This window comes from Ammospiza caudacuta, chromosome 4 (assembly GCF_027887145.1).
Source record: "Ammospiza caudacuta isolate bAmmCau1 chromosome 4, bAmmCau1.pri, whole genome shotgun sequence".
NCBI lineage: Eukaryota > Metazoa > Chordata > Aves > Passeriformes > Passerellidae > Ammospiza > Ammospiza caudacuta.
In genome coordinates, this window is record NC_080596.1 from 51177391 (window position 1) to 51202738 (window position 25348).

Here is a 25348-nt window from a genome sequence, read left to right on the forward strand (position 1 = left end):
AGATAATATGTCACTAAACAGAATTCCCATATCAGCATTGTGAAATTTCCTTCTCCCATATGGAATAGTTACAATGCAATGACTAATTCAATTATATTTAACTGTAGACTGAGAACTGTAAAAATTTTAAAACTACTGGTCCATCTGAAAGGATGAGTACTGTGACATCCAGGCCCATGAGCTGTCTCACTGAGCCTACATAGGGCTGTTTCCTACACAGTAATATTTTAACTTTCACAGTCCCATTAGCTGTTAGGATGCTGCACCACAAATAGCAGAGTAAGTAGGGAGCCATCTAGAAATAATATTCTTTCACTGAAAAGATATTTATGAAACAGAGTGTGCAACCGGCAATTTTTATTGAGTAGAATGAATCTAACCCCATACTCTGTTGGCAACACACCCGTGAGCGTTGCCCCCAACACAGCCCAGCTACTGCCTCAGGGTTCAAGCTTGATCATTTCACTTCATCACCTGGTAAAATGACAGACTAGGTACAGAACCTGAATAACACATCACAATTTCTGTATATACAAACAACGCCAAATCTGAGAGGCCAGAGACCAAAACTTTTAACAGCTGAACTGTCCCCATACTTCCACAGTTCTCAACAAAATTTTAAGATGGGTAAGTTAGTATTTGTTATGCTTTTTGTCCAAAACTGCATTGTGACAGCCAAATGCCAAGCTAGACACCATTGACCAAAAACTGGAGTACACTTTCTAAAAATCATTTTGGCCTCCATGCAAGTAATTTTCCTAAGTAACAATAGTAGTGACAAATATGCCAGGTCAAGAAAAGGTAACTGAACATAAGGAATCAACTGATATGGAATAGCTTCTAAATAAAGAGCAAATAAATAACTAGAACTCTTTGTCCTGGAAGAGACAAGATTCAAGACAAATGCAAGAGAGCCCTAAAAACCTGCTAAATGAATGGAAAAAGTCAAAGAAAACAACTCTTATACTTCAGAAATAATGGGAATCAAATAATCACACCTCTAGCTGCTTCACAATGATATCATTTATAGTCATGTGGTGGAGGTAATTACTGCTTTGTCACTCTGTGCTTGTCAAAGTTGACTTGAGTTCAAAGGAGCAACTGAGCAAGCTTACGAACAAGCAGTCCACCAAAGCTAACCAAATGCAAGAGCTCTCACTGAAAAATTGGAAACAACTACAGAAAATAACAATGTATGTTTTCACAAATTGATTTGCCCTTTATTTGTTTAATATACCTTGACAATCAATAATTTCCATATTTTACCAATTATGAGACTTCCTTCATTTAGCACAAGTGATTGATTCCCTTTTCCAGTCACTTCTCATTACTAATCTAAATTAACTTTTTTAGATTTCCAAGGGAGCATCTTTGTGCCCTCATATAGCAATTTGTAACTCAAGCAGGTTCCCCTCAGATACTTCCAAAGCTTTCCTAAGTTTCTCTAAGTTTCTTTGAAATACTGTCTTACTGGTTAAAAAAAAACTAACCATGCTAGCCCTGCAAGCCTAAGCAGACGTGATCTGTACATCAGACCACCTGGTAATCTTCCACTGCTTCCTTGTATTGCTGTTTTTGCAACTGCACTGCAAACTCTTTGGGAGACAGGATGTTTTTCCATTGCTAAATTATCCCAAACAAGTCCTGATCCATCATTAAGATCACAAAGCACAACGATTACAAAAATAAAAGACCTGTTGGCATTCTGTGAGTGGTTATTGCTGTCCATACAGTTAAACTAACTCTCATACTTAAGTGACCCAATTTCACAGGTACAGCCATTTCAAAGAAAAGCAAAGTCCAAATATACTATCTTAAGGACACTTTCAAAGACACCAGAGTGGGTTAAGATCCTACCAGCTTTGAAAGTTGGTAGGAGCTGGGAAGAAGAACGTAGTGAGCACAGGTTTTGTGCAGCCATGCTACAGGGCTTCCAGTTGTCAGGATACTCACCTAGATTTTTCTTCCTCTGGTCTCTCTGCTTCATTTTCATCTACCATAAGAAAAAACACAATATTTAAGAATAAAATCCCTAGGGTATCAACTGTGACAGATTATCTTGGGATGTAGAATATTAGGCAAGTCTTTAGAGACATATTGACTATTGAGACATATGCTTAACATTTCAGTTGTGAAATCAGTCGAGCAGACCCCTAAGCAATTACAGTGCTCCGCACTGACAGGTCCACCACATGGGCAAGGTATAATTTATATGATTCATTAACATCTGAACATAAAGATAGTCCATAAAGTTTCATAAAAAGTTAATACATAAAAGATTAAGCCTCTTTCAGTATTTCAACGCGGAGAAGTCGGGCAGGAGAGCACCAGGGAGAGCTCGGCGGCCCCAGGGGTGCCTATGGGGCAGGGTCACCACGCGGGGCTCCCGCCGCTGAGGCCCAGCACGCCTCGGCCTGCGCGGCCCGGGCTGAGGGCCCGCGGCACCGGCACCGGAGACCGGGGAAGGGAAGGGGCCGGGAGCCATCGCCCCCGAGGGGCTGGCCGGGAGGAGAGAGGGGGCTGAGCAGCCACGGGGACGGCGGGACCGGAGCACCTTGTTCAGCGGCCCGGCGAGGCGGCTCACGGCGCGGCCTGCGCACCCCCGCACGGCCCCCCCGCCGCGGCGGCGCCGGGCCGGCCCGCTGGGGAGGCGGGCTGGGCACGGGGGTCGGGGAAGGTCCGTACCGCCATAGAGCCACTCCTCCTCCTCGTCCCCGGCGGCCCCATCGGCGTCCGCCGACAGCCGCTCCGCCTCGCCGGTAGACATGGCCGCCTCCCGCGGGACGCGCGGGCCCGGCCCCGGCAGCGCCTCCCTCCGCCGGCCGCCCCGCCGCGCCGCCCCCGGGCTCCCCCGGCGCCTCGGACCGCGGCCAGGCGCTGCACGGGCGGGCGGCTGCGAACGCCCAACGCGGCCTGTCGCGGAGGATCCGCCGCCGCCGCCGCCGCCGCCGCCCGGCGCTTCCCCTCCCCCCGCGTGAGTGACACGCACAGGAAGCGGGCCCGGCCCGGCCCCGCGGCGCCCCGGGTACGGGCTGCGGGGGGCGGCCCGGCCGGCCCGGCCCCGGCACTGCCCTCCCCGCCGAGCCGCCCGGGCACTGTCCGTGCGCGGCCACTCACCGAGCCTGTGCTTTCGCCGCTCTCCCGAGGCGCGCTGCGAGAGCCGCCTTCCCTTCCTCCCGCTGCCGTTTGCTCTCGGCGGTCCTTGTGCTCTCCCGCGTCCCTGGACGGCCGTCCGTCCCCTCAGCAGGGATCACCGGCAGCATGGCGAGCTCCTCCAGAACATTCCTGCCTGTCTTGACTTGGCTAAACACACGTACACTCCAGTGCCGTGCATCTGCTGGCGGCTGATGGCAGCTGCTGAGGGCGCGTAATCGCGGGGTAAACACGCCGTGCCTCTGCTAGGACTGTCCCTGGCCTCAGCGACTGTCCCAGCTGGACGTGGGATTTTAAATTTAACAACTCTTCATAGATTTCCCCCCCCCCCACAAATTTCGTGCCGTTGTTTTTAGGTACAGTAAGGATTTAATATTTGTAGTGTGTGCCGTGAGTGTCACAACGTGTTTCTATGTTCGAAGTGTTTCTATGAATTTCATAATTCTATTTTAAAAGCGGTGGGGAGTAGTGAGACATTTTTCCTGGTAATTTGCTCACTTTACATCTGTGAATGCTAGACAACTGCAAGATGCATTAGAAAGGTTAAGTACCAACAACTGTCCAAATAAGTTTCAACCAGTTGTGTGTACAAATGGAGCTTGTGGTGTTTCAGGATGTATGTGAAAACTAAAACAGGGACCTGCTTTTCACAGCAGGTCAGTTTGGGAAAAATCAGACTGGAGGCCTTGACTGTAACATAAACACAACTCTCAGTGAGGAGAGCTTATTTGAATTGCCTGCATAGAGAAGCTTGTTAGAAAGTTTCACATACGGCATGATATTTCACTGGAAAGTTTCATATACGGCATGACAGTTCACATGAACAACCAACCACTCAAATTTTTTTTTCACCTAAAATTAAATGTCTGAGTATTGTGTACAGGTAATGAATTATCTGGTGTAATTGGGTAGGTTTTCATCCTGCTATTTCATATTTTTATGCAAATAGTTGTGGAGTCAGCAAATGGTTTTCCACCATTTGGTCACTTGTTTCTCATAAGACAAATGTGTATATGTAGTACCTCTTCATAGACATCAGTGTCTGAATTTTCCTTCCTATTTTGTTTACTTTGCCATTTAACACAATTCTGGCTGACATTAAATGGCACAGCTGAATTCAAATAGTTTCCTTTGGCTGCAGACCCAGAAGGAAGGAAGGAAGAAAGAAAGAAGAAGAAAAAAACCATGTTCAAGAAAACCACAACAAGAGTAGGCTAAGAACAAAAAATATTTTAAAATACTTTGATGCAGATCGTCCAAGCAGTTTTCCTTGTACAGACCTTTAAAGAGAAATCACAGAGAGCTGGTGGTGATGGAAAAGCCCACTTTGAACAGTTGTGGCCTGTAAAAGCTGTTTCTTCTAAGGCTTTGAGTAGCTGAAAGGTTGAAGACAGAACTCATCTTTGCAAGCTGCATCACCATCTTCACTCACATGTTACACCCCAGAAACCCACAAAAATATCAAATTTATGGGAACCCTTGAGTAGTACAGTTCTTCTGACACAGTAGTTGTCACCTTACACAAGGGACAAAATAAGCTGTAAAAACTATTTAGATAATTTTGTTCTGTAATTTAACCATTGTACTTTAAACTGATTAACTTCATTTTGTCTTCTAGCAAGTAATTTTTGTTTTTTTTCAACACTGGCTAGTTGTAATCCATACAGTATTAATAAAGTAAAAAACTATTAACTTTCTTAAAAAAGCATCTGATGTTTTGACAATAATATCTGAAAAAAATCCTTTCAACCTTTTAAAAGAGGTCAGCCCCCCCCCCATCCCTTTTCTTTAATGGTTTTAAAGGTAAATAACCCCTTTTAAATTGTTGGGCAAGCCATAATTTGTCTAGATTTTGTCTGTGGCACTCAACCATAAAGCAAAAACTCAGAGATACATAATCTCTGAGGTAATTCAGTCTGAGAGAAGGATAATTCTACTTGTTTATAAACTCGGGCCCAGTTTTAATTATCCCCCATCCTTTCTTAGTGTTCATTTTTCAAATCAAATAGTCAAGAAGGGTATTAACTTACATATTTTTCTAGCATCATGAAGCTATATGCCCTAAGGTTAAAATAACAGATTGGTGCTAGAATAGCACAAAGAAAGGGAAGAATGCATCTGAGTAGCAATGTCAGTGGAGAACATTAAAGGGAAGGATCTGATTTAATTTCTGGAAATCTAGTGATTTTGGTGTTACTCATGGTTTTTAGTGTTCTGAAACCATTTATATCTGTAAGAGACCTAAGAGCAGCAGTTAAGCTGGAAGCTGAACTTATTAAGTATTTAATCTCTTTATTAATCATGCATTAATTATTATTTAATAATTAAAAATTATGATGATGAGACTGCTATGTCAGAAAAGGTGTCTTGGCTGTGTCCCAAGGAGGCTGCCCAAGTGAGTACTGTGTGCAACACAGATTTGCCAGCGGGCCATCCATTCTCTGGGGAGAAGAAACTGTGGGTGCTTGTCATGGAGCTTTTTCTCCTTAGCTTTGAAACTGATTTCGAGATAAAGGGCTTTTAAAGGGGAAAGTGAAATTAAAATAATTTGTCATACGTCTCCTACTGTACAGAGAAAAGTCGCATTTAGTGAGCAAGAGCACTCCGTGTTGCCAGCTCCTTCTCCAAAGCACTAGTTAACATTAACACAAGGAATACGCATTAGTTAACATTAACACAAGACATACACAGCAGTAAGGCAGGGAGCAGCGATGCCAGCCTGGCCTCCCGGGTGCTGAGCACGCAGAGTGCCGGGGACCCGGCGCAGTTCCCGCGGTGTCACCCGGAGGTGCCGCGGCGCGGGCGGAGCTCCCACACGGCCGGGGAGAGCCACCGCCCCGGCCCGCGCGCGCGCAGCCAACCCGCGCCCGCCACGCCATCTCTCGGCGCCGGCGGCGCGCTCGGCACGTGCGGCGTGTTGTGGCTGTCACCGCCATGGCGGTGCCGGAGGTGCTGCGGCAGCTGAGCCGCCGAGCCTGGGAGCCCGCGCTGGCCCGGGCGCACCGCGCCGCCGTCCTCATGGACGCGCCCTCCGCCGAGGCGCTGCACTGGGCCGGCGGGGCGGGCGAGCTGCTGGCGGCCGGGGCGCTGGCTGTCAGCGCGCTGTGCGCCGAGGCGGCGGTTCCGGCGGGGGCGGCCCGCACCGTGATCGTGCTGAGCGGGACGCTGCGGGGCGGCGCGGCGGCCGCGGTGCGCGGCGTGCTGGAGCGGGGCGCCGTGCGGCACTGCGTGCTGCTGTGCGGCGACGAGGCGGACGGCGGCGGGGCGGCAGAGCTGGAGGAGACCTTGCGGCGGTGGATGGGCGAGGGCGGCCGCGCCGAGGTGCTGCTGCGGGGCCCGCCGCTCCTGGCGCCTGTCTCGGCGGAGCTGTGCCTGCTGCCCGCCCTGGCAGCGCTCCTCCCGCCGCTGCCCGGCCCCGGCGGACCCGGCCCCGCAGAGGTCGGGCTGGGTGCGCTGCCCGCCGAGCTGCGGGCGGCCGTGCGGGCCCTGGTGGGTGAGCTCGACTCTCTCTTCACCGCCCTGGGCCTGCGGGAGGAGAGCTTCGCTGTGGGGGCCCTTAGCAGGGTGGTCGCCGCTGAACTGGCAAGCTACGCCTCAGCCAGAAACAGGAGGAGAGCAGCCACCAACAAGGCTTCTGTCATCTTCGTGGACAGGACATTGGACCTCGCTGGTAAGAAATCCTTCGCTGGTATGGGCTGTCATTCTACAGGTCCCCTACCCACCCCATCGGGAGGGTGTCAGACAGTGGGAACCCCGGAGACCTGATGTTACCAAAAATCCATATTCCATTTTGTACAGTGTCCTCCCATGGCTATATAGCTCCAGTTCTGGGTCCTGGGTGGGATTGCTCTTGAGATCTGGTCTGCTAGAATTCACTTGTTCAGTGGTTACCAGGTAGATCTCTGGGCTGCTTCTGAAGCTTGGAGAAACATGGCTGGGTTCAAAGCAGTAGTTCCTGTAAGTTCCGCATCATCCTGCTCCAGTAGGAAAACTTGCTGTTCAAGTATTCTACTGGTGATACCCAGTGTCCTCCTTTCTGTTCCAAAACAGCTATTACCGTGTGGGATATGTATGTGATAATCTTTTGTCCCAGTGTCAGTTTCATGCTTCCTGGATTAAAAGCCACTGCTCTCAAGCATCCAGATCAACCATTACTCACACTATCCAGTTGTTTGGAAAAGTATCTTACAGGCTGCTTCCATGACCCCAGACGTTGTGCCAATACCTCTAGTGCCAAGTGCATCCTTTCATGCAGAAATTGCTCAAATGCTTTGGTTAAGTGGTGGTCCCTGGGGGTCAGTGACCCCAAAGTCATACTTGACTGCCTAATGAACTGGTGCTGCTTTCCTTATTTGGAGAAAAGTTGACATAACTGAGCTGGTTACTTTCCTGTTCTTCTTGGTTTGTGTTTAACATGATCTTACAGACTAAGCAGTGTGCAATTCCCTTCCTCAGGTTAGTGGTTTGAAGAGTAATTGTATTAAACCACCAGGTATGCAAACAGTTCTTCATCTGGCAACACTAGGAGCATGTTTAATCCTATGGCCATGATGGTTACTTGCACACCCTTGTATCCCAGTGGATCATAGAAATGAAGAGTAAGGCAGAAGGCTGTGCTGCAAATCCAAAATCTTGTTTCTAGCACTTCCATTTTGCTGCAAGCTAGAAACCTTAACTGTGCCTGTGTACCACCTTGAGGTGTGAAGGAAATGATCTGCATCTTTCAGACTAAGCCTTGTGGATTGCTGTGAAGGATCCAGTGAATCTGTCACTCTTATCTTTATGTCTGTCTAGGCAGATACAGACCCTTAGCCATATCTGTGTGCCTGAAAGTGTTTCTGTAGGTATGTGCATTGATATAGGAATGACTGCATTTGCTATTCCAGTCATACTTACCTCCTGCTGGCATGCACAGGGTGTGGGCCTGGTTCTGTTTGTAGTCAATAATTCAGGTCATAATTTTTTGCCACCACAAATCATGTAGCAAATAATTGGCACAGTGTTGCACCCTGCAGCTTGTCTGTTTCTGAATTTTCCTCCATATTTTTTTTCCTCCCATAGTTTCACTATTGTGTATCCTTGAACTGCTGTAGGGTTCATAGCTATCCACAAGGTGCTAAAGAGCAGCTATGAATCCAGGCAGTTAATGCTGAGCTGAGGTTGGGAAGATTGATCAGAAGACTGCAGAAAAGTGGACTTGGATAAGGAACCTTAAAATGAAATTATGAGAAGAGTGTTGGTTTGGGGTGATAACAGGGAAAGGATTGATTTATGCACTCAGATAGTAAGAAGAAGTAAAAACAAGAAACAACCAGATTTGGCATGACAGGGAGCTGCCTGACAAGGAGACTCTTGGGGAGGTATGAAGAGAGATATTTGGTACTAGCTTAAATCTGGGAAGTGTAGAATCTTGTACTTCAGTAGGAGAAGGTTTTTTGGAGATAATATCAGGGCTGTACTGAGCAACATTGGAAGGAAATATCAAAGCTCACAGAATAAGGATGAGAAGTTACAGGATTTGTTTTTTTAAGATTCTATTCTCAGTATCCATAAATGACATTAAGATCCCTGCATACAGCCATTCTTTTGTTACCAACAAATGCCTCCAGAATTCATTGGTAATTTCATTGAATTATTCCTATGGTTTGGATGTGATATTTGTGCTATTAAATAGAACGCAAACTGAAGGAAGAAAAATCTTGTGCATTTCAGAGGTAAAGCTTAATTTAGTGCCTTAATTTAGTGCCACACAATAAGGTTTGTGTCATTGCTTTGCTAAAAACTGTACAGTAAAGAATGCACTTTAGGGGAAGCAGGGGATGTAGTTAGTGAGTTTCTGGCTGCTGCTAAAGAACTGGTTGGTTGACTTTGCAAATTGTCAGCTACAACTTGTATCAAATATCGCCTATTTCAGTTTGTAAGTTATAATGTAAAGAAAAAGTGAAATTAGAACAGCATGATACATGAGTTCTTGTATCCTGGAAGCTAGATGTTAGCCTGGCGTGCAAGCTCCTATTTTGCAGTGGTCAGATAAGTTGTTGTCACACGAACACTCAGTCTGTCTGTACTTTGGCAGCAGTCAAAACCATCACTTGTGCCCTCAACACTGTTGCTCTTGAGAAGCTGCTGAGCAGTCTGTTGACTGTCCTCAGAAGTGGTGGGTAGAGAGGATCAAAACTAGTCCCATGCACCCTTCTGAAGTCAGTGCAGTCTAAGAAACTCCCTGTGATTTCTTGTCCTAGTCTTGTGAAGTTTAACAGTCTTTTCAGGCTTGGTTAATTTATGCAGTTGATTGGGGTGGCAGTCACTTTTAAAACCTCTATGAGATGTTTTGTGGTTGTTTTGATGAGGCATGGCAAAGGTCAGTAGCACTGGTGGACCAGTGGAACCTCCAAGAAGTATCAGTTATGGGATTGAGACAGAGGCTCTCATGGAAGCAGCTTGAGTACTCTGTGTCTTCCCCCTGTGCCAGGAAGAAAGGAGGGATGTCAATAATTAATGTGGGTTTATTTGCATTTGAGATGTTTCTGGTTTAACCAAATGTCTTGTTTAAATAAATGTTGCTCACATGCAGCATGTGTGGAGAGGCAGATGTTGCTTCCAGTACGTGGGGTGGAGGTTCAGAAGATTATTGCTGTTTTTCCTGTGCAACTTTGCAACTGTTGCAGTGTGCCTTACACATGACTGATCTAGTAGGAGCAATGTAGGGATTTTTGAGAACAAGACAGCTTAGGGAGTCACAAGAAAGCCCAGCTCATTCCATCTGTATTTCACTGGTCTGACTCTGGCTGGGAATGTTAGAAAGGGAAGTTGCTGTTATTCTGTAATTGTTGCAGTTTTTGGTGAAACAAATGAGTAATAACCCAGCTGAATGGTCAGATATCCATGCTGCACTACCACCCTGTGTTGGAAACTTGTGCCTTCTTTGCTTTCTGTGGATAAAGGTGTTGCCAGCACAGAGTTTGGCTTCACTTTTATTTTCCTTTTTCATCCTTGTTTCTCTTTTCAACAGTTTGCAGTACAGACAAGTGGATAGACCATGGAAAACCATGGCTTACAGCCTGGATACCTGGCTGCTGTAGAATTGCTGGAGACAGTCTTCTGCTTCTGCTATCCAAGAGCACTTAATAATCTGACCTTAGCAATGTACTTGATGTAAGAGCCTTGTTTGGATTTATGGAGCATGTGAAGCTAATTCAGCTGTTGAAACAGATATTCTCTGTCTATGGAAATGATGAAAACATAAGAGCAGATAGCTGCCACACAGATGGACTTAGATGGAGTGGGACCATAGCCTGAGAGAACTTTTTCCTGCCTCTCAGTGGTGCATCAAAAGTTCCCAATTTTCTGTTATTAAAGCTAGTGAAAGCAAAACTAAGCTCAGCACTGCTGTCCAGCCCTGTGTTGATGGCTGAACCATAGCTTAAGTGGCAGGCAACAAACAACTTCAACTTGTTCCTGACCTAAAGGCAATAAGGTTTCTGATCCCTCTCTCTTGACTTTTTTTATCTGTAGTGTGTATAATGTTTTTCTGCTTTGACTTGGCTCACAGCCCTAATATTTTCTAAGTTGGTTGTAGAGCCTGTAGAGCCTGTTGGAAGTTCATGAATGGAAAGAAAAGCATGTGTGTTTGAAATCAGGAAAATTGAAGAAAACATGCCAGCTGGAGTTCAGAGTTTCTCTTGGAATATGGTCAAATTGACATTTTATACTTTGTAACTTGGGTTGGTTTAGTTATTTCATGTTTGTTTCACCTGAGCTGCCCTCAGTTCGTACAAAAGTGATAAGTTCTTGATTGTGGCATGCCGTTGATAATTGTTTATTTTAATATTAGGCTGGCCTGTCTGGGTAGTTATTTATGCAATTTGTATATAGTCCTTTTAAGCACAGCCCTAGTAGTTCATGCATGTGAGTGTATATATAAATATTTGCTTGGAATTTTAATAACCATTGCAAATATTATTTAACAAGTTCCTTAGGCAAAGAAAAATGTTTTTCATGTCTAAGTGTAAAATCAGTGAATATCTAACAGCTGTAAAACTAAGTGTAATTTAACAGTAATGCTAATTGTGCTTTTTAAGTGAATCTTTCTGAAATGTTGTAGGTGCTTTTAAATTTACACATTTTAGAAATTAGTTTTACTTTTGTAGAAAAATATTTTTGAAAGCTAAATGTGGTTTTGATATTAGGAGTACCAGTGTCCTTCTCCCCAAAACATGTAGTTATTTTCTTTTCAATCCCTTGTGTTTATTTGTTTTTCTAGCTATGCACCTGATAGTTTTTGGGGTTTTTTTTGTTTTTTTCCATTTTCTTCAGGAGCAGTTGGTCATCATGGTGACAATCTGGCAGAGAAGATTCTTTCTGTGCTTCCCAAACTTCCTGGCCACAAGACTGATGTAATGGTTAACATGGTGGAACTTACAGCACTGCAGACCACAGATGAAACTTGCGATATTATAGCACCTGGCTGCTTAGCACAACCAAAGTAAACATTCTTTTCTTCTTTCTTTTTTTCTCTTTTTTATTTTTTATATTTTTAGTGTTGAATGTGTTTGTTATCTCTATGTGAAAAAATGAACAAAGAACAAGTCTTTAAAAAAATGAAACAAAAGAAAACAGTCAAGCTTACAACAAAACCCCATCTGGTCGTAATTCTGCTGGAATGTAATAGTCTGTATGTGTGCATTAAGTGAGTGGGCCAGATGAGACTTCCAAAAGTGGAAGAATCTCAAGACCTTTTAGATTTGGGTTGTTTAAATTGCTGTAGATTACTGTAGCAGAAATCAGTATAGATTAACATCAAGAATTCTCCTTGTGACATTTCTTTTTCTGCCTAATAGGTCGTGCAAACAGGTAGGTCTCAATGGTGACTTCCTTTTCCCATAAACCTCTTTATAAAAAGTTAGCTGGATGCTGAATGTAATTTAAGGTTATATCCCTGTTTTCAAACACAGTACCTGTGGAGAAGGATTATAAGGCACAAATTTAGGTTTACAGACAGCTTCCATGGGGGCGTGATTTTTACTTTAAAAAGGACAACCAAAAAGCATTCACTTCAGACAATTGTACTTAGCTATGTATAATGTGTAGCTAAGACTTTATGAGTAAAATGCATCAGATTTGATGTTTGACTTTCTACATTTAGTTGTCCAAACCAAACTCTCCTGCAGCTTCTGTTACTATGTAAAAACAAGGAAACATACCAGGTGCTGGTTTCACTCCTCAATAAATATTTTTCTCAGCAGTGCTTTAGAAATGTATACAGTGCAAAGGAGATTAAAAGTTCTTTCTCTTTTACTATAATGCTCTCCTCATATAGTAGAAAATGGTTTTTTGAGCTATTTAATATTGTTTCTATTCTTCTCTTTTGATTTGTGATTTTGCACCTGCACTTTTTCTTCCCTTCCCCCCAACAAAGATTTCATAGATTTCCACTGTTAGCAGCATATGGTCTTTATTTTCTGAGAGCCTCCAGATCCTTTGTCACCTTCCATCTCTCACATGTGCTGTAACTGGGTCCAGTTTCTATATTTTGTATTGCATACCTCTTTTCTTCCATAGAAGTTGGAGAGGAAATGTTTCCTCATAGAGGTGGACTCAGTTGTAACTTGCTGCCAAGGTGACTAGCTTAAATAAAATTTGTTCTGGTTTGCTTCTTGCTGTCTGCTTTCCCACTGTTTCCTGAAGTAGAAGTGAAATGTCTTTAAAGATCTGTCTACACAGTAAAATGAAGAGGCCATTGTCCATAGTATAACTTTGTGGTATCCTTTTGTGCTAACTTTGTGTAGCTACCATTAATAAAGAAAATTCTGTCAGTGTGGATTACGAAAAAAAAAGATATTTACTGCCCTGAGATTGTTGACCTGTGCTACCACTCTATTCTTTCTCACATTATAGACAATGAGGAGACTAAAGATAGTGCTGGTATGCCTTCCCATGGCTAAATTATTACTTCAGTCATGTATTCATGTTTTTAGTAACAGCTGACAGAGTTGTACTATGTTCTAAGGTGGCTAGTAGTATAGATTTATATCAAGGTTTGTTTGTCTATTTGCTGGCTAATGGGAAGGTGCCCTATGTTAACAGTAGTTAGTTTTGACATATTTGGCAGTCTCATATGGACACAGCTGGTTAAAGAACAGCAGGGTTTGGCTACAAGATGCAAGTGTGGCAATGTTGGATGACAGCAGCTGATACCTGGTACCAAAGCAGTGGTGCCATTGACACACTGATCTATAGCAGCTTCTCCAAAATACCCTCCCTCTGCAAACTCATGGTACAGAATCTGTTACACTGGAAATTTTTAGGAACAGATCAGGCAAATATTGTAAACAGTCTTAATCTTGCCTTGTAGCACAGCAAAGGGACAAGATGACCTCTGAAAATCTCTCTTGTTATCACTGTTCACAACTGAAGAAGAGCTGTGGGCCTTAGAAGAGTCTCCAAACTCCAAGTGACACTGTGATGTTCAACCTGTTTTTCGCTTCTTCTCCAACTATATAATGATCAGGGATAGTTCCTAGTTTAAAATAAGCACTTCCAAACTAGCTTAAGACAGTTGATGAAGAGTGCTTGAAACCATAACAGTGGCTGAAGTTGGTAATTTCCATTCTGTTCAACAGGACTATTTTCAGTGTTGGCTTACAAATGCTAACATTAATCATATTTGCTAGTGTAAAATGGTTGTTTTTCTGAAGCACTGAAATGGATTAAAAATTCTCACCAGTAGGTTTCTGTGTTAATTCCATAAGAAATTCAATTCCTTAGGATGCTCTCAATTCCTCATCAGCTTGGTTGTTGCCCTTGGTAGTTGGCTCAGAAATGTTTCTTATAATTGAAAACTTAAGCCTTCATTTGTATTTGTAAATGATGCATGGCAAGGAGGGTTCCTCTGCTTGTAAATTTTCTGTTTACTCTGGTGAGTGAAAGTGCCAGCCCTTTCCCCAGAGATAGGACCAACGGCTTCAGTTACACCCAGATGAAATGTGTGGGGGCTCTTTCACATGAAATTTTATGATCACAGTGTGGCATTTCAGACTCACATATTCAGAATATTTTTAAAATGTTTTCATTGTTTTCTCTCAAGTAATATTTGAGCATGCTGTAGTGAGGGGAGAGAGAGAGTCTGGTCCTTGCATACAGCTTGCTATATTTAACTTCTCTTATGGCATGCCACTCCAGCTGAAACATCTGGGCGCAGTTACAGAGTTAGCAAACTGAATTAATGAATAATTTATGGTTGGTGTGGTGAAATAAGGCAGGGTTCTTTTCTCAAATCTAAGGAAATAATGGGCTTCTTTAAAGATTTAGATGAAAATGTAAATGCCATATGCTGCTTGAGTAACTGTACTTTGAAGGTGCTCTCTTTGTGAGGGAGGAAATTTCTTAAAAAAACCCACCAAACTATTCTACAGTTCTCAATTTTTTTTTAGTTTTATTAGCCTCAAAAATCTCACAGAGTAATTGTTTGCCCTACTGTAGTCACTGATCTGCTGCTGTTCCTGTGTGGATGATAGCAGAGTTATGCTCTTTCAGAATTGTGCCAAAATACGTGATACATTTTTATATGCAGATGGATGTACACAACAGAAGGGAAACAGTTCATAGGTATTTATTTGAAAGACAACCACTCTTGATGAGAACTGCTGGTGTCTGATTCAGAAAAGTAGAAGCCACCCTGTCCTTTCAAACACATGATGCATAATAGAGGTGAAGTTGTAGTGACAGCTTAGTGGTAGGGGTGATTTGAAAAAATTGATTACAGTTCTCTTGCTGGTCTTTGTACTTTGATAACCCTTACAGTGTTTTTGGAGAACTTCTTCCAGATTTCAGCTTCTGATTTTAAGCATGCATGTAGTGGCTTCTAGGTGTTGTCTGTTTGGATGAACGTCAAGCTCTGTGTATTTGTGAGCAATCCATCCTGTAAATTTGGTAACATTTTGGTCACAATGTTTCTCAAAGCACTCATCTTGTGTTTTTAAGATCCTTTTTTAGCATGTTGAAGCCTCTTGTTGTCAGTAATTAGTTTTTTTTTGATGGAAGTTTATCTTTTCTGACTCTTGTGAGCTGGGAGCTGAGGTGCATGACGCCCCTGTGGCTCCCTAAAACCCCAAATGAGGGTTCAGATGCCTGACTCCTGATCACAGGCCTGTGGTGTGTGAGAAATAAAGATTTATGTACACTGTGGGCAACCAAAGGAATATCTGTTTACTCTTTTTCAATATGCTCTTTTATTAGCCAGGAACGCTTTTGATGTGCTCTCCTATTTTGCTGAATAGACTGAATATTTAATTTGCTTATGCACATTTTAAGAACTCTCTGAATGAAGGTTTCTTGCCTGTTTTTTCACTCTTGCTTCCTTTCTCCAATGTTTGAAGTTTGCAGACTTCTTAGAATTCAGTCTGGTGTTAAAATCTTTTAAAAAGTCCAGATTTTTTATTTAAAATATGTATGTGTTTAATACAATATACAAAGAACCATTGGACTCCTACAACAAGCGTATTTCCATAAAGATGAAATATTTTAATGTAACACAGTTCATGTTTGGGCTGCTATGCCTAAAGCAATTCAATAAGCAATATAGCTGAGCTGTTTGGGCACTTTTGACAGAGCAGGTGGAGCCTCTAAATCATCTGTATTTACATTAGGGGGAGAAATAACAAGTTGAGAATGAAGTGGCCATGTTGATGGGTGTGATGCAGAAAGCATTTTTATGCAGGCCAGATGTTTGAATCACAGCACCCACATACATCTCTCTTTAGGTCTTGTATTAGGAGTGGAAAGGTAGGTCTGATGGGGGAGTGGGTTAAAAATTAGGACATTCCTGGACATAGAATGATGAAATTTCAGTGTCTCATGTTAGTGAAAATACATACTTCTCCCAAGCATTCTTAGTTCTGAAGTTGTTATTCACATTTTGGACTGATCAGTACTTTTTAAAAATGCTACAATTTGGATGGAGAAGAGAGCCTTGCTTCAACTGCATCTTTGCATTTGGGTGTGATGTGGTGATTCAATGCTCCTCTGGTACTGGTGGGGCTTGGATAACCCCAAACCTAAAGGAAGGCCATGAGGTGAAGGCACTTGTAATCCAGTCCTGGTTCTGCTTTCAGCTTGCAGCATGATCTCAGACAGGTCACTTAATTCCTTTCTGCCTCTGATTCCTCTTGTAGTTCTTCTCCAAGGAACTTGTTTTCCAAACCAGGAAAACAGGGAGTTTCTCAGGATGCAAATTTGCACACTGAAGGCAGAAAAATCCTAGGGGTTCTGATGTTTGGGGGTGCAAGTAACAGTGCAGATGGGTAAAAAGGGAGTTAAGGTGTCAGGACTACTGAACACAGGATCTCCATTTGTGCTTTCTTTAGTTCTGTGTCCTTCCCACTCCTGCTCACAGTGCTGTGTTGCCCTGGGGAGGGGAGGCAGTTTTGAGTTGAATTCACCTGGCCCCCTTTCCAGGGAACTGATGGAACAGCATTCCAGTGATCTCTGTAGAATACACATGCAGTATTTGAACAGTCACATGTATGATGTCAATTTCAAATGAAAGATTTTTTTGTGTGTGCATGACAAAGAAAGGAGCAACAAGAAATAAATAAAATGAAGAGGAGATTATTCCCTTTAATCTGGGAAATAAATGAATGGCTGATTTTTGAATGGCTGATTTTATTCTCTTAAGGGTTTTTTTTGTTTGATTTTTTTTTTTTAATCGGGGAACAAACAGCTGAAGAATATTGGTGTTTTGGTTTTTTTAAAATAGTGTGGTTCTTGGATCCTTTTGGTATTTTCAGTCTTTTAAAAAAATATTTCCTTTACGTCAGCTGTAGATATTAATTAGGAATGAAGCCACTACTTTTTTTTTGCATACATTTTTGGAAGCTTATAATGAGAAGGTAATTTGGGACAGTGTTATTCTTGAATGAGCTGGAAATTTATGGCATAAATACGAGTAATTTTCCTTTCTGGAATGTTAATATTAAAAAGGAAACATTACTATTGCAGTAAGAAAATCCAGATGTCACAACTATATTGCTTCATATCCACTGTGAGTCTTGCAGAGGAGGAAGGGTAACCCAAAACAAAGGATGGCAAGGCTCCTTTAGACAGGGAGAGAGACAGCTTCGTGTTAAAAACTGCTTTAGGATCTGTCCCGGTATGTTGGTGGTGGCTCAGCAGCAGCGGGGTGCTCCCTGCCCATTCCTGCTGCTGGCGTAGGGAGGGATGGGGAGGGGGGGGGTGTTCTTCCGGCTTTTCCGCTGCTGGACACTTCCCCCTGCTGGAAGCTGCGCGCTCCTGCTCTCCCGGGACCCAGCCTCCTGTCCCTGCTGCAGTGCTCTGCTCCTAAAGATTGTTTGAAACCTAAACTCAACGCTCCCGAGGAAAAAAATCCCCACACTAACCCAAAAGAAGCCACTACCCATGGTACAGCTGTTTCCTATCTGCCTTTCTGAACAAGGTGAGCAGAACTTTGGGGAGAGAAGGAAGATTTAGCAGCAGAATTTATGAAAAGCAGCCATCCCATTGCATTAAATAAAACTCTGAAACTTTCTTTCATCAATGATAGCTGAAATTGCAGCCTGGCCCTGTGATTCTAGGACTCCTGTTGTGCCACTAAGGTCCATTTTCAAGGAGATGAATTGTGCTTTAGAGGGTTTTTATGTTGGTATCTTTTGCCAGCAGTCCAACCAGGAGATGCTTCACAGAGTGGTGGATTGAGCAGTAGAAAAGCCCCAAACACAGCATTCCTTCCTGTCTGCCCCATGCTCCTGGACTGGCAGCCTTCCTGATCACCACTTTATTGTACTAATACAGGCTTAGAGCGCAGTCCTGAATCAAGGCCTATTTAGTTTCCTCATTGTTTGAAATTTCTCAGGGCATCTTCTTGTTGGAAATAGGAGCCCGGGCTGGATCAGCTTCTGGGGTTTGTCAGCCAAGACAAGCCTTCCAGGAGATGCTTTCTGCTCAGTTTCAAACCAGCCAGAATCAAATGAATGTAATTGACTGTTGTCACAGGATGAGATGAACAAGCTGATAAGATTTATTATATTTTACAATAAATGTGTATATTTGCCCGGATCCTTTCAACATGGGACCTCATTGAAATGGAAAAAATGAAGGGGTGAGAGGGCTGTGCTGAGAGTGGAAAATTCTGGAAAGAGGTCAGGACCTCTAGCTTGCCTGTGCTGCATAACGTTGTTAGAAGACCTTGCTGCCTTTCTGCAAAACCCCAGTTTGCTGCTGGAGTGAGTCTCTTGAGGTAGGCAGCAGAGGAGTCTCACGAGGGTTCTTTGTCCAACCATCCTCCTCCCTAATAGGTGCCACGTTTTTGTCAATTGTCGGTTACCACAGGGCTCAGAAGCCTTAGAAGTTGTCTTCTAGATAAGAGGAAGTTTGAAGCTTATTTTCCTTGAGATAAAGAATGAATTGAGCTGACAGGCTCTTGGCATCAGCTAGGTGGCTCTTCCTTATCTATGCCTCTCGGCCCACAAAAAGGACTTCTGGGGGCTGTGGGAAGCTTGGACTGCTCAAGACTTCATTCTTGTACTTTGAGAACCTCTAACTGTCCCATTGTCTGGGCTACCCAGGCTTAGTAATGAAAGTGTTCAGATGAAATTCAGACTTTTTTTCTGGGCCCTCTGACATTATCATAGCAGTCCTCAGAGTACAAGGATCAAGAGTTTTCAGATTCTGTTGCCTGTAGAATCAGTTTGGTGAAAATGGCAAAATCAGAACCCTTCATGCTTAATTTTTTGAAGACATTTTAAGTCTGAAGAAGGACTCCCTGTATTTATATTATTCTTCATATTCTCTCCCTCTATTTGAGTTCTGTCATTAAGTCCCAAGTTTTTGATTTTCCTTTGTCCATGGAAAGACACAATAACTTTGAATCTTATCCTGAATCTTACCCTGAAGTCCAGCCATCAGCATGTCTGAGTACTTTCATCTTCACCTGATTATCAGAGCAAGGTAGCTTAATGCCTGTGAGGAAATTCAGTGAGTACAACCCCTCAGATAGTTTGTCTTCTAGCTGTTCCTTTGTAGCCATTGTGCCCTGCTCTGAAGGCTCATTCCTTGCAAGATATAAAGGAGGACATATCTCTTTCTGATGACCTGTCAGAAAGACTTAACTACTGCCTGCACTCAGGACAGAATGGGAAGATCTTTATATTTGCATAGAGGCAATGGTTTTTTTCTCTCTGTAGCATTTCTTTTAAAACCGACATCACTTTTTTTGTTCCCTTAATGTTTTTGTTTGTGAATTTTGTTTCTTTTTTCCCCTGTGTAAGTTTGCAAAGTGCTTTTCTCTTGGTGTGGCCACAGAGCATTTTCCTGCAGATGTATTCAGAGTTTAATAGTAACATGAAGACTGTGTCTCTTAAAGTAGACTTTGTGGTTCTCCAAAGTGAGCTCTGATCTTTCATGTGTTATAGTACGATCTCCTGGAGACTATTGTTTTGGCTGATGTTGTGAGATTTTTCTAAGACTAGCTCTTGGTCTGTTTGGCCATCTGCCTTCAAGTTTGCCTCCTGAATGACCTCAACAGCAAGGTTTTAAAATGCAGTGATATGCATTGGCCTTATTACATACTGCAGAATTACTCATTTGCTGTTCAACCACAGTGCCAGAACAGAGAGTGACTGAGTGACCTGGAGGGGTGTTTTCGTTTATCATTTTTATACTATAAAGTAAGCCTGCTGTATCTTACCGCAGAGAGAAATGTGCCATAATGGGCTGATGAGAAGAACAAATGACAGCTGCTCATTTGGATGACAAAATAATGTTTGGGAAGGAAACAGTATTATCTGTTGGCAACTGGTCTGATTGCAAGTTTTGACTATATGATTTGGGTTATTTCATGATTCCAGACTTAATATGAACCAGGAATCAAAGGTTAAACAGGCTTAAGTTTATGTGAAGTCAGCTATTTACCTGTCAGAACTTGAAGATGCTTTTACTTTGAAAAGCAGATGGAATTTTGCACAGAGAAGTACTCTGGTTTTATACAGATAAATACATACAGAACTATTGATTTTAATTTAATTGATCCAGAAATCCAACATTCTTTTCTGCTATTTAGCATGACTAAGTAATATTTAGCATGGCTAAGTAATATTTAGCACGGCTTCTGTTATTTTGATGGCAGATCTTTGGAATCTAATTCATGATCCCTGGGTCTAGTGCTTACTTGTGTGTGTGTTTGGTATTTTTCCTGAAGTGTATTTAGGGGATGCTGAAATGGCTATTGCTACTTTATAATTGTTCACAGTTCCAAAAGTGGTTGTGAATATTGACCAAGCCAGTTCTTATACCCTGATGAACTGCAACCCCTAAGCAGTCCTTCTGCAGGTTCTGGATGACTGTGCTTCACCAAGTTTCCATAGGTTGTGAGTATATTTTTTTAAATGATCTTCAACTGGGAAAGATTTCCAGCCTCTGTGGGAGAGAAGTTTTACGACCTTACCTAATTCTCTGCACAACTCTACTACTTATTTAAATAAGTAACAAGAAAAAGAAATCCTTATCAGGATTTTTCACTAACTGGAAACAGCCACAGAACACAACAGAACACAACCTGAATGTGTGTGCTGCATGTGGCTGCTTAAGCTCCAGTTACCCCTTGAAAAAAAGGGAAATTAACCTCAACAGAAAAAGCTGCAGTTCATATTGGTGGTAGGAATGGGTTGTGGCTTCAGACTTTCTTTGATAGGTCAGAAAACACCATCAATGGAACATTTGGTGTGTTGGTAAGGAGGGTATGTGGAGGAGGAGGGAATTAGATGGCACCAAACTGATTGCAGAAGCCCATTTTAGGAGGAAGATGCAGAGTTAATATTGAATGACTACAAAAAGTGACTAAAAATCCAGAGAGTTTGGATTAGGACAAAATTCTGTTCTCTTCACTCATTCTGTGGCAGGCAGAAGTGTATCAGGAATGGGTTGTGAGAAGATACCCAGAACACCAGGTAAATATATGCAATGTGGACAGAAGTCTAACTGTTTCTCATGACAGATCAACCAGAGTATGGAAATGGTTATAAAAATGAAAGCCTGAGGCTGGAGCTTTATTCTTTCTGAATAGCTGTCAGTTTGGTTTTGAAGGCTGGAATTGTCCATATTAGGTTTGCATGAGATCTGAGGAAACCAGGGCTCTAGGTTTGCATTGAAACTATGACAAATATGCTAATTTGAACTGAGAGAGAGGAATAATGAAGATACGCAGGATTCAGCCTTCAAACTGATCTAAGTTTGACCAACATGCTAGCAATGAATCTGGCTCTGCAGGTTCAAAGATCTGGGATTTAAGATGTAAAGACTGCTTCAGATTTTTTTTTTTTCACAATTTATTTTGGATCTCAAAGTATCTACTTGAATACTTGTTCTCAACTCATAAAAGCGTATCTTTGACTCTTTTAACAACTTATACCATAAAACATACTAAGCAGGGATTTTTGTGGTAACTGAGTCATTAATGGAAAGAGTTGTCTTTCTGTCTGTGATGAAGATGTATTTTTGTACATTAAGTCCTCAAAATGGCTTGGTCAAGAGGTTGCATTGATGACTCCAGGCCTTAGGCAAGGAAATGAGGGAGGGAGGTCAAAGGATACTACCAAAAATTGGCCTTGTAAATCAAAAACATGGAGGAGAAGGAATTCCTGGCATTCCATGGTATCTGGGTTTATTTTCTTACATTTCTCTAATAAGAAAAACACACGTCAGATGTGTTTTTGGTAAATGTTTTCACTTGTCTCATCTGTCTCTGCTGCCAAACGTGACCCAAAATACATTGGTCTTACATGCCCTGAGGACATCTACTGGATAGCTAAGCAGCGCATCTGTAAAAGTGGACTTGGCACTCCAGTGCAATCCCTAAATGTAGATTCAATTGTCAGCACCTCATTACTAACTGCTCTTTCCCTGGAATCATTTTTATTAAAGTAACCTTATGCAATAGCTTTAAAATGCAGAGCAGAATGTTCTAAAGTAACCTATTGTGTTACATGTAATATTCTCAAGCAATATGTTTGTTGTAAGGATCAGACTTTATATTTAGTATAATTCATTGCTTGGTCCAAAACTGAAATTAAAATCCCTGAAAAGTAAGTCTTTAATATACACATTTTAAAGAGATGTTTGCCAAGAATTTTGCTGTATCTTGTAGTGCACAAAATCCTGCTCAGAAGCTTTCAATTAAGTTGATTCATGCAGTAACTCAGTCTGGCATTCTGCATAAGCTGTCCTGCAGCTTGTAGGAATGAAACATTTTGCTGAAACATTTTGTTGGACTAAAAGGCAGCCAGTTGAAATTCAGACGGGGTTAAGTGATGGTTACGAGTAGAAAGTTTTAAGAATTTATTTGTATGCACTTTTTTTCCTTCACCCTGCGGAGTTTGGCCACTATTAGAGGAGCAAGAGTGAATTTTGGGGTATGGTTGGAATGATGGCCTGTTTTATTACAGTGGGCAAGAGGGCTAAGAGGCGTGTGAGAAATCTGGAAAGTCTTTCAGCATCAATTGTTCCCTTTACCTTGTGAAGTAGTATATATCCAGATTTGCTAATTGCAAAACAGAGTGGATTAGGTCACAATAAGCAATTCTACTTCTGACAGAAAGAATTTCACTTTTCAGTGATTTTTTAATTTGCTTGTCTTGAAGGAAGCAAGTGTTCATCTGGATGTCAGTTGTTTTGTTTCTGGCAGTCCTCCAAATGCTGTGGCGTGCTTGGTTGTTTATTTGGACCAGTCTGCCTTTAATTGTTGCTCTGGGGTCTAAAGATCAGGTGTCACTTCTGCTTTCAAATGGTGATGGACAGCTGGAATAACCTTCTTATTTTTGGCTTTTTATTGGGTTTTTGTTTGTTTGGCTTTTAACTGTACTTGACAATGAATCCACATGCTATTCCAGGCTATGCATCTTACCTTTCTATTCTTTCTACAGGAGACCCTTTTGAGAAATCTCTGAAGACTTCCAAGGAATGTATTATGACTGTGGGGTGGGGGTGCAAGAGAAGACTAGGAAGGAGACCTGGTCCCACGCTGAGTCAATGCAGAGAAGCTTAGCCCTGAGTACCTGTCAAGAAGTGACAACACTACCATGTGTTTGGTTGGAACTGAAACTTGTTTGTCCAAGTCCAAGTGTACTGCATTGTTATCCACAGAGTGCCTCAGTATCACCACAATTGTTTAAGATCCCCTTTAGTACTACTTATATTGGAAAAGTTTTAGAATAGCTAAATGTTGTGTTGCCTGTAATAAAGGCTCTTCTGCAGAGATGACTACTGTGAAGCTATTGCAGAAGGGAAGGAACCCTACCAGCTGGTTAACAGATAGAAATTCTAACAATATGTATTATGTGTTTTTAAATAACATAATTTTTGAAAAGAATAGCTAGGGGTTGGAGGAAGGATAAAAGTTAAACTGGTTTGAGGTGTCCTGACCACAGTTTAGGGCTAGGACACTTTGGCCAGTGGATAGTTAATCTGCTTTTCTCTTTGCACAGAACATGTTCAAAATCATGTCTGTATACAAGATGGACCTTAGTGGGATTTAATACTTCAAGGATTAGTAAGACCTAGAGATCAGTTGGCATCTGTCAAAACCAACCTTACTTTCCCGAGATGTGTTTTGTTTGTTCTCCATTACCCTCAAAGTAAACTACTAGCTCATTCTGCTTCAGCTGTCAGCAAGTAGGGTTAAAATGATCCAACCTTCTGTTTGTTAAGTACACTTGCTGTAGATCAAAAAAAAAAAGCCTTAAAAAAGATTAATAAAATCTCTCTTTTCTTGATATACTTTCAGTAAAGTTTTTGAGATAATCCTACTTTTGAAAAGACATGCTGAAATTCATTTTAAGACATTCAGAGGCATTTGGTTGCAGGGTAACAATCATGCAAGATTATAGACTTCAGAGGTTCTTGAAGTAGATAAGTAACTGTCATAAAAGGACTTGAGGCAAGGATGATGCTCTGTTTCTTGTTGATACAGTTGCCAGGCATGGCTTCTGTTTCAGGCTGTTTGCGTGACAAATGCTTCCCTTTCATTCATGCTGCAGCCTGGCAAGCAGTGACAGCTCTGCATGGGTTCCTTTCCTACACTCCTTACCTTCCCAAATGTGCCTTTTTTTCCTTAGGACTCGCCTCAGGGTAACATCTTCCACAATAAACATGATGACACAAAACATTGCAGTTTGTACAGTAGTCATGTAAAGATGTGAAACTGGCTGTTGGTTTTGTAGCATGTGAGTAGAGCTGGCTTTAGGAATTTATTTAGGTTGAACCCGCTTCTTTGCCAGCCATTTCATGCTGTTGCTGTTGCTTCTTCCAGTAGTTCACCAGAGCAGCCTTACTCCTTTAGAGGAATTTTCTTTCTCCCAAAATATTTGATAGCTGATGCAGAAATTACCTTGTAGCAGTATCAGCTGCCATATGAAGTGGGAAAGTTCGGTCAGCTTGCTTACATGACTTCCAGTGTGTGTGTGACAGTGTTGTGCTTAAATCAGAATTTTCCAAAGGGAACTTCGGTGTACTGGTCAGTAACCTAAATCCAGTAATTTTGTAATTTGCAGGCAATAGGGCTTTATGGAATTAAGCACTACTCCTTTTTGCAGGGTAGTTAGGGAAGGCAAAGAGTCCTGATCCAAGCAGTTTCTCCCAGCAATATCAGCCTCTTCTGTTTAGTCAGTTGATTTTACAGATTTGATGTACTGTATTTGGATGCCACACACATGTAGGGCACAGTGATTTATATCAGTATTTTCTTCTGATGTTACAAATAGAGGGGATCTGGTTTATCTGCATGTATAACTTTGTTAGTGTTGGCATGTGTCATTTGCAGGATAGCTATGAAAGGAAAGGTAGTCCAGGAATTGCAGAGATTTTGCTTGATGTTTAGTCCACAAACAGATCCCTCTTGATCTTGAGAGGTGTTGTATTTGTAAGGCTTTTGTGCCTTCTCAGTGCTGCTGGTCACAAGCTTAGACATGTAACACAGCCTGTAACATCACTACTGTAGCTTAACAGCAACAATCATTGCAGACTTAGGCAATGTTGCTTGTGACAGTGGTAAGATATTTATATAATATTATCCAATTTGGGGTGTGTATTTTTATTCCATCTCTGGACTATTTGATAACTATTTTTTCTACTCATTTCATTCTGATTCCATAGCATTTTCTGGAAAGGCGGAGTTAGTTAATTTAAAATT

At 42.3% G+C, this 25348-nt stretch overlaps 2 protein-coding genes across 3 annotated transcripts in view; one reads left to right on the forward strand and one right to left on the reverse strand.

The window, feature by feature from the left end:
- FIP1L1 (factor interacting with PAPOLA and CPSF1) overlaps window positions 1–2865 on the reverse strand; it is a 37271-nt gene extending 34406 nt beyond the window's left edge. Inside the window, exons 1-2 of one of the 2 annotated variants that reach the window (XM_058804412.1) lie at window positions 2686–2865; window positions 1954–1993 (exon numbers count right to left, since the gene is read on the reverse strand). In XM_058804412.1, coding sequence (XP_058660395.1) covers window positions 1954–1993; window positions 2686–2767 — 122 coding nt within the window. In that variant the 5' untranslated portion in view covers window positions 2768–2865. The remainder of the gene's footprint in view (window positions 1–1953; window positions 1994–2685) is intronic. The other variant, XM_058804413.1, reaches the window with a different exon arrangement.
- A 3222-nt stretch (window positions 2866–6087) lies between these two features.
- SCFD2 (sec1 family domain containing 2) overlaps window positions 6088–25348 on the forward strand; it is a 186028-nt gene continuing 166767 nt past the window's right edge. The window contains exons 1-2 of the mRNA XM_058803724.1: window positions 6088–6823; window positions 11470–11638. Of these exons, the coding sequence (XP_058659707.1) occupies window positions 6088–6823; window positions 11470–11638 (905 nt within the window). The remainder of the gene's footprint in view (window positions 6824–11469; window positions 11639–25348) is intronic.